Here is an 8,487-nt window from a genome sequence, read left to right as displayed (position 1 = left end):
ATACATTTATATATCGTGCTTACCTGTAATCGTAAATATTACTTTACGCCCTGGAGAAGAAGTTGACCCCCCCAATTGTCATTGTATAATTCGCACTCTGTTTACGACGTCTGACAGGATCTTCTATCCGCGCGCACGTTCGGAAGAGAGCAATGGCACATATCAGCATCTGTCTGAAGGCATGGCAACCGGTTACCATGGCTACAACACAAAGACAGCACACAGCACTCGATTGCCTCAGAGATCTAAGAAGGGGAGACGGTGGGTGAGAGAGCTAGAGATGGCGGTGGAGGAGGTAAACAGACATCTCAAAATCATTGAGATAATATACGTGAGGGAGTGAAATAACAAAGAAGGCATGAAATACCTGCTGCAGGGGGACAAATATGGTTCATGTCAGGATTGAAAGATAGCAACTGCAGGCTATTAATCCCTATAAGTAATTATAAAGTAGCCGTCTATATTGACTCAGTGCTGAAGTTGCTTAGGGACAAGGGATTGCTCAGACTCTGACATTTTCTGTTTGTCAATATTTGAACTCATTGAAATCCACTGTGGATTAATGACCACACTCAGCTTGAGGAAATGTATTTTGGTTGGTGTGATGTGCAATTGCTTAGTAATCAAAATGTTCTGTAGAAGACAACCTGTCCTGTCGATCATCCACAGGTGAATTGAGGCAAACTATTCCCAATTGGAGACTGGCTCGACATCAAGGGTATGGAGCTACAGAATATTTATCAATCACCCTGATGGAGTAGAACCCCAGGTGGAGGCTGGCAGGGGAGAGGGAATAAGAAAAGTCATACACACTGTAGTAACACACTCGCCTAGTGACACTGTCAGCTGTGTGTGAGGGTTCCCAGGTCTGTGAATAGTCTGTAAGGCTGCAGGTCTGTGGATAGTCTGTAAGGCTGCAGGTCTGTGGATAGTCTGTAGGGCTGCAGGGCTGTGGATAGTCTGTAAGGCTGCAGGTCTGTGGATAGTCTGTAGGGCTGCAGGTCTGTGGATAGTCTGTAGGGCTGCAGGGCTGTGGATAGTCTGTAGGGCTGTGGATAGTCTGTAGGGCTGCAGGTCTGTGGATAGTCTGTAGGGCTGCAGGTCAGGGGAAGTAGTACAGGATCCCGTTCCCCGCCCGGCTAACGAGGACCACAGCTGCACCTCGTCAGCTAATCAGGGTAGCCACCACATACTAGCTGGCCAGTACTGGGAGGAGGAGAAAAAGAGCAAGCACGGTCGGAGTTACAGCCAACAGATAATTTACATTGTTTCCCTCTTTAACAGGACTACAGCCCCAGCTAGATGGGGCTCGGCACCTGTCCCTCCACCAGGTAGTATTTTTGTTTGTTTGCATTTTGTTTTGTCCTGTTCTGTTGAATAAACACCCTACCTGAGTTAAACTGTCCCTGGTTGTGCAATGTTTCTTTGGTCATACAAGGTCAAAGCCAGAGTGAGCTCCCTGGTTACCAAAATAGACTGTAGGGCCGCAGGTCTGTAGGGCCGCAGGTCTGTGGGACTGCAGGTCACAGCGTGGGAGGGTGTGAACCGCCTGTAGGGCTGCAGGTCTGTAGGGCTGCAGGTCTGTGGGACTGCAGGTCACAGCGTGGGAGGGTGTGAACCGTCTGTGGGGCCGCAGGTCTGTGGGGCCGCAGCTCACAGCGTGGGAGGGTGTGAACCGCCTGTAGGGCCGCAGGTTTGTAGGGCCACAGGTCTGTGGGACTGCAGGTCACAGCGTGGGAGGGTGTGAACCACCTGTAGGGCCGCAGGTCTGTAGGGCCGCAGGTCTATGGGACTGCAGGTCACAGCGTGGGAGGGTGTGAACCGACTGTAGGGCCGCAAGTCTGTAGGGCCGCAGGTCTATGGGACTGCAGGTCACAGCGTGGGAGGGTGTGAACTGGCGGGAATCTCACACCCTTCCTGGCAGGAGTTTTCCTGTTGGAACGTTCAGAGCATGTGGTGTGGCGTTCCAAGCCCCAGAATTCCTGCCCTGCGTAGCGAGGCCTCTGGCACTCTCACACGGACACACAACAAAGAAGGCACACTGATCTGTCCATCCCTCCTTTCTCGCTCCATCCATCTCTGTTGACAGCTTGGTAAATTATCAGGTCTTTTCGTTTTGGATATTATTTTCCCAGACCTCCATTTCACTATGGGCTCTTTTATTTCTCCTATTTGCTACGAATGCTGAACTGGTCTGTCAACCTTTTTCTCAGTTTACCAATGTTTCATCCAGGGATGGACAGATAGTGAGTGTGTTTGTTAACTGACCTCTGTCTGCCACCTTGAAGCCTTTGCACCTAAATGGAGCGTCCAAATTGCTGTGTTGTCGGGTCATCAGCAGGTCTGCCAGGAGAATTAGACCCGAACACACAAGGTCTCTGATCTGGATGAGCTTGGGAGGCCTGCAGATTTACTATTAAGATTAGAAGACCTTCGTATTCAGACATCAGAGGACACACACATACACACCGTGACACTGAGTGTGTGTGCGTGTGCACGAGTGTGTGTGACTGTGCGATAACCACACATCTCTATGAAATCACAAAAAATAGTCCCAGATCCGCTCCACTCGTCTGTGTCGCCATCATTTTCAGGAAAATCAAAGGAAAATGTGATTCAGAACATGTGGATTTCCTCTCTGCTGGAAAGAGAGGGAAGGAAAAAACACTCCAGGAGAAAACTGGAATATACGGAAAATTGTGACGCCGGTACAACTCTTTAGATGATAAGTGAACCTGATAGTCAGTCCTCTTCATGACATAATGTTTTTACAGTAGCAACTCTAGCTAGTGCTTAAGCCGGCACTCAACCAGCACACCACAGACATCATCTGCTGGCTAGTGTGTTGCATGCTCCATCCTGCAATGTCCCCTACGGATGGCCGCTCCCTCGATCAGACCATGGGGAGTCCAGGTACCAGCTCATCTCTGCTGGGCCGTCTTCTCCATGAGTAGTCCAGGTACGAGCTCATCTCTGCTGGGCCGTCTTCTCCATGAGTAGTCCAGGTACGAGCTCATCTCTGCTGGGCCGTCTTCTCCATGAGTAGTCCATGTACCAGCTCATCTCTGCTGGGCTGTCTTCTCCATGGGTAGTCCAGGTACCAGCTCATCTCTGCTGGGCTGTCTTCTCCATGGGAGGTGACAGTGGTCCCAGGATCACATGCAAAAACAAGTGATTCTGTGACTCTATGTGACGGTGATGCTGATAACTACTGAAAAGACTACTTCCAGATGTTTCCAGTAGTTGGCTTTGAGTTCTTCTGTCGCTATGATGATCATGTGCCACCCAGTTTCAGACGGCAATCAGAGTCCTGGTTTGGCCCTGGTCACAGCCCTGTTGACATGCTCACACACACACACACAATGTGACGATAGGAGTCTTATCTGGGCATCATGGCTTTGCCTCTGGCTTCCTGAGGGGAGATATCCCAGCATCCTCTTGGAGTGGCGCCTGTCACAGCACAAGGACACAGCAGCAGGCCAGAAAATTACCCCAAGCCTCATTAGAGAGAAAGAATGAGAGAGAAAGATAGATGGTGCAGGGGGCTACAATAAACCATTTAGATGGATCAAAGCAGAACTTCTCATATCAGGATAGTCACACTCCTGTCTGTGTAGCGAGTGAGCTGTCTGCTATACATCTTGGTTTTTCGCATGAGAGACTTAAGTAGAAAAAATGTGATGGTCATACACACAGCATACATAGTAAAGCTAGAAATATTCACTCAATCTAGCATATTAATTCCTCCCCAGCGACAGATATATTGCGCCAAAATAAGGCTATAACTCTGCATAGCCATATTAATTCTCGCGATCGCGGGTCCTCGCAGTTGGAACTAAGTTCCCGACATTCTGGGGCTTATTTGTCTCTGTCTCGTGCGGTCCAGTGGAGCACAGTCGCCCTTTCTCCGTCCCTGCTTCTCAGCACCGGCACCGACCTCGCAGACAAGAGTTGTTTTTTATCTGGGCCATAACTCAGCCTTTACTACACGCGCTCACATTCCTCTGGTTTGCCTTCTGGCGGGAGCAGGAGGTGCGCTCTCCAAGGCCGTGCTGCGAGTGACTAATCGAATTCTGACTGTTTAATCGTTTTCTGTTACTGCCGTTCATTTATGACTCCCTGGAATTAACAATCAATAAAGTTGTTCTCTTTTTATAATGTCCAGTGTTTATCTTTATTCTCAAAGTTGCGCCTGGCCAAATTAATTGAGTTGTGTTTAATTTAAACACTTTGTCCTCTTTCAAAGTAAAGCATAAAAAGTCGACAGGCTTCCTTGTCGAATAAAATTATAAATAATAGTGGCAATGAAAGCAGCACTTTGCTCTCTCTGCCTCTGTCCCGAGTCCGTCTAAACACACGCTGAGAGCATCTAGGTGGGGAGAGACTTCTAAAATAAACAGCGCTTTGGCACCAGCCGTCTTCGGGACAGGCGCCCTCGTAAAAACCCCTCTCGCAGTTTGTCTGTCTAGAGGAGACGGCTCTCGGCACCTCCGCTGTTGAACTTGAACTGTCATTTGATTTATGAGACCGTTGGTATTCCCTCCACGAGACACATCTGCCAACTATGAGGCTGCGGAGTTAGCGCAGCACTTTCACTTGGTGGAGGGATGCCACGTTTGAATACCCGCTTTGAAAGTCTCATATCGCCATCCCAGGCCATTTACCGTCAATGATAAAACGGCCTAATAAACGTAAAACGATACGTTTCTTAGTGTGTGCGTGAGTGTGTTTTGCAGGGGGGGGGGGGGGGGGCGGCAACTTCACCCTACTCAGTGGATAATGGGAGGGAGGAATGGAGTAGAGGTAGGGGGGAGGCTTTGGGTCGTTTGGCTCCAGCCTTTTGCATAAGCATAGAGAGAGAAAGAGAGAGAGAGAGTGAGAGAGATGTGGGATTACATCACTGCCCGCGTGGATATATCGGTGGAGCCAAAGGAGGCTCCGTGTGGCCACAGGGAACAGTTCGTGCGTCGGTGAGGAGCCATGCATAGAAGGCTGGTTGAGTCGCTCTTACTCCACCTGGACTCGGACCTGATCAGGACCAGTACCCAAGCCCCGAGGAGATGCAGCCAGACCAGACCAGACCACACTTCTGAAGCTGATGTCCAAAAAATGTCACTGAATTGATTAATTTGTCACTCTGGTGGGCTCGTGGACTCGTCTTGCACCTGTGACGTCTCTGCCTGGACCTATGTCCTAAACCTTTATCTGGGCAGTCAAACATTCCACTGACCACGCACATCGACGTCCCACTCCTCGACTGCAGTCTCTGGTTGCCATGGTGAACAGCCAACGACCTAGAGGAACTTTCTGATAAACTTTTGGACTGCACAGAGCGCGAAAATCACCTGGGGGAAGCGCTTGCGTCTGTTCAAACTGTATGGGTTGGAAATACTGCACGAGGTGACCTTCACAATCCCCGGGACGAACACACGGATGCTCTCATATCTCCTTTGAGGATTCTATTATTCATCCCTCTCTCACCTGGAACTATCTATTTTACCCTCGTGGAACTACATCAATTTGATCTGTCCTGGAACTAACCTCTATCAAGACGATGGATAGCTCCTACTCTCTTCTCGCCTTGGCTCTGCTGGTGTTGTCTCTTGGGTTCGGGATAGAGGAGGGCATGTGTCAGCACTACTTCCTCCTCCGGCCCATTCCAAGCACCAACCTACCCATAGTGCCGCTAAAGGAGGACCCGGACCCAGTTCTAGACCCAAAGGAGAGGGACCTGAACGAGACGGAACTCCGCTCCACTCTAGGGAGCCATTATGATCCCTTGTTCATGTCCATCACCCCGCCAGAGGACAAATACGTTGGGGAGGAAGACCAGGTTGACTGGGACCTGAGACAGAAACCGTCCGGAGCCATGCCCAAAGAGTTCAAGGCAATTGAGTTTGAAGTCCAGCACGGCAAGAGACAGAAGCCCAGTAAGAAACTCCGCAGACGGCTGCAGCTGTGGCTGTGGTCCTACGCCTTCTGTCCGGTAGTTTACTCATGGAACGACCTTGGGCCCCGGTTCTGGCCACGCTGGGTGAAAGGGGGTAAATGCTACAATAAGCGCTCTTGTTCAGTCCCTGAAGGGATGGTCTGCAAACCTGCCAAATCGGCCCATTTTACGATCTTACGATGGCGCTGCTTGCAGAAAAAGGGGGACTTGAAGTGCTCATGGATACTCGTTCAGTATCCCATTATATCAGAGTGCAAGTGTTCTTGTCCGAACTGAATAGAACTGAAAACTAACTTTTGAAATCATTATGTTGAAATAAATCATAGCTCCATGATTATTTTTATATGCACTGCCAAGTGTAAGAAGAATGTATATTTTATGTATATATGTGGTGCCATTTTAAGACAAACTTTTAAGACGATGTAAAAAGGTCAGTATTATTACTATAACTAAAGGTCTACTGTATTTGTTTGTTGATGTATCTTGATATTTATATTATGAGCAGTTCGTACTGCAAATCATTTGACATACTGTTTGCCTACTGTTACTGAAGGATTTACAAGCTGTTTTCTAATTCTTCTGGATCTTTCTGAGGTTCTGTACATACAGGGAAAGGGAAACGTGGTGCAATCACCATGGACATGAAGCTGGCCTATTTATTATTTAGACCCATGTAGTCATTGTCAATAAAACCACTCAAATGGCACCCAAGGGGGACTTCTGATTTGTTACAACGATGCCACAGATGAGAGATGATCTCTTGGAAGCTGAGGGTCAGGATGTCTCTCTCTCCTATAATGGATGAGGTCCAAAGCCAGACAGAGGTTGTGGTGTTGATGGCCAGCCAGACTCAGCCAGGCTATAAATCCAACCTCAGGCCTAAACATTGATCCATTTCATTGATCCAAAATAATTGAATGCTGCTGCTCCACTCTTCCCAACAAATGACCTGTTAGAGTAGTTTTAAAGAACAACATGCTGTGTGGCTAGATTGCCAGGAAAGTGCTTTTGTATCCCACTGTGTTCCTGTGTGCTGCGTGTCCCTGGAAGTGTGCTCCTGTCTGCCAGAGAAGCTGTTCCTCTGTGTTTCTGTGTTGAATGTTGGCCCACCTAAGTAGTTGCAAAAAGGTTTGAAACACTAAATTAAGTGTGACTTCCGTTAGTTTGGGGCAGTATGGCAGTTTTTCAAGACAGTAATTTCCAGAAACAAAAAGTTGATTTCCGGACTCAGCAGAAATCAAATACACACACCATCCAGACAGACACACACAAACACACTGTAGCAAAACGATGGGCTACATTGTGAGGTAGCCTTAAGAGGACATCATCAAGCCGTGTGATGAAAGAAGTGTGTGATGATATTAGTTTGTGCATGTGTGTGTGTGCATGTTTGCATTTGCGAGTCCTTTGCTACTTTCCCAGTGTCCTGGTCTCCCCCTGTTAGACAGCAGCCTTTCTCTGACAGTCTAAGGGGTCTTTGTAAAAGGATTAAAAGTTAAAGACCTTCATTTTCAGATTCTTGCATTTAAGCTGCATGGCGCCTGAAATACATACTGGCTGGGGGGGGGGGGGTCACATGTAGAAACATTCTTCCTGAGTCTGCACTCATTCTCCAAAGGAGAGAGCAGAAAGAGATCCAGAAAGAGAGAGAGAGATAAACTGGGGGGGTGGGGGGGGGGGGGTAATGTTCAAAGGCAGACAGTGAGAGGAGAGGACAATGAATTTTGGTTGTCTATGTAAAGTACAGCAGCAGTGTCTAATTCAGCCTCTGATTAAAGACAGACCAGCAGTAAGTACTCCAAAAACTCAGAACACTGTCTCTGTATTGAAAACGCTTTACCGTAAACCACAAAACCCTCTCTCTCTCTCTCTCTCTCTCTCTCTCTCTCTCTCTCTCTCTCTCTCTCTCTCTCTCTCTCTCTCTCTCTCTCTCTCTCTCTCTCTCTCTCTCTCTCTCTCTCTCTCTCTCTCTCTCTCTCTCTCTCTCTCTCTCTCTCTCTCTCTCTCTCTCTCTCTCTCTCTCTCTCTCTCTCTCATATACACACATGATTAAAACCAAAGGTGGGTGGCATACCCAAACGGGCAGCAAACCAACTCCTGTACCCCTCCCACGAAAGTTCTGAACCGCTCTACCAAAGAGCTTAGGAACAGCTTCCTCATCAGGACTAGCGAGCTACATCAAAGATTGAAAACACACATGCTTTAATTGCCTCCTGAAGGATCAAAACTCCTCAGATCAACCCCATTCTGTTCTTCTGAAGAACGTTGGGGTTTCCATGGAGGAGATGTCTCCCAGCCTGTTCATGGATGCAACCTTTTAATGAGGTTTACATGCCAAGTAAGTCACTCTAAGACTTCTGCTGAAATGTCTTAATTAGAAGGATGTGCATCAAGATTGAATCCTGTTTTAGAGGACTGGGGTGGGAATAGAAAGAAACAGAGAAAAAAGAGAGAGTGCAGGGAGAGAGAGATAGAGACAGACAGAGGTAGAGAGAGCAAGGCCAGGGATGGAGGGATCGAGACAGACAGGTAGAGAG

At 48.2% G+C, this 8,487-nt stretch overlaps 1 protein-coding gene across 1 annotated transcript; it reads left to right on the top strand.

Moving 5' to 3' along the window:
* Positions 1 to 4,858: 4,858 nt before the first annotated feature.
* On the top strand, positions 4,859 to 6,656 carry LOC134015743 (noggin-3-like). Its single transcript, XM_062455288.1, has one exon. The coding sequence runs from the start codon at positions 5,555 to 5,557 to the stop codon at positions 6,224 to 6,226; it is 672 nt and encodes a 223-aa protein (XP_062311272.1). The 5' UTR covers positions 4,859 to 5,554; the 3' UTR covers positions 6,227 to 6,656.
* The last annotated feature ends 1,831 nt before the right edge of the window (positions 6,657 to 8,487 follow it).

This window comes from Osmerus eperlanus, unplaced genomic scaffold (genome assembly GCF_963692335.1).
Source record: "Osmerus eperlanus unplaced genomic scaffold, fOsmEpe2.1 SCAFFOLD_170, whole genome shotgun sequence".
Taxonomy (NCBI): Eukaryota; Metazoa; Chordata; class Actinopteri; order Osmeriformes; family Osmeridae; genus Osmerus; species Osmerus eperlanus.
This window is presented reverse-complemented; position numbering and strand designations above follow the sequence as displayed.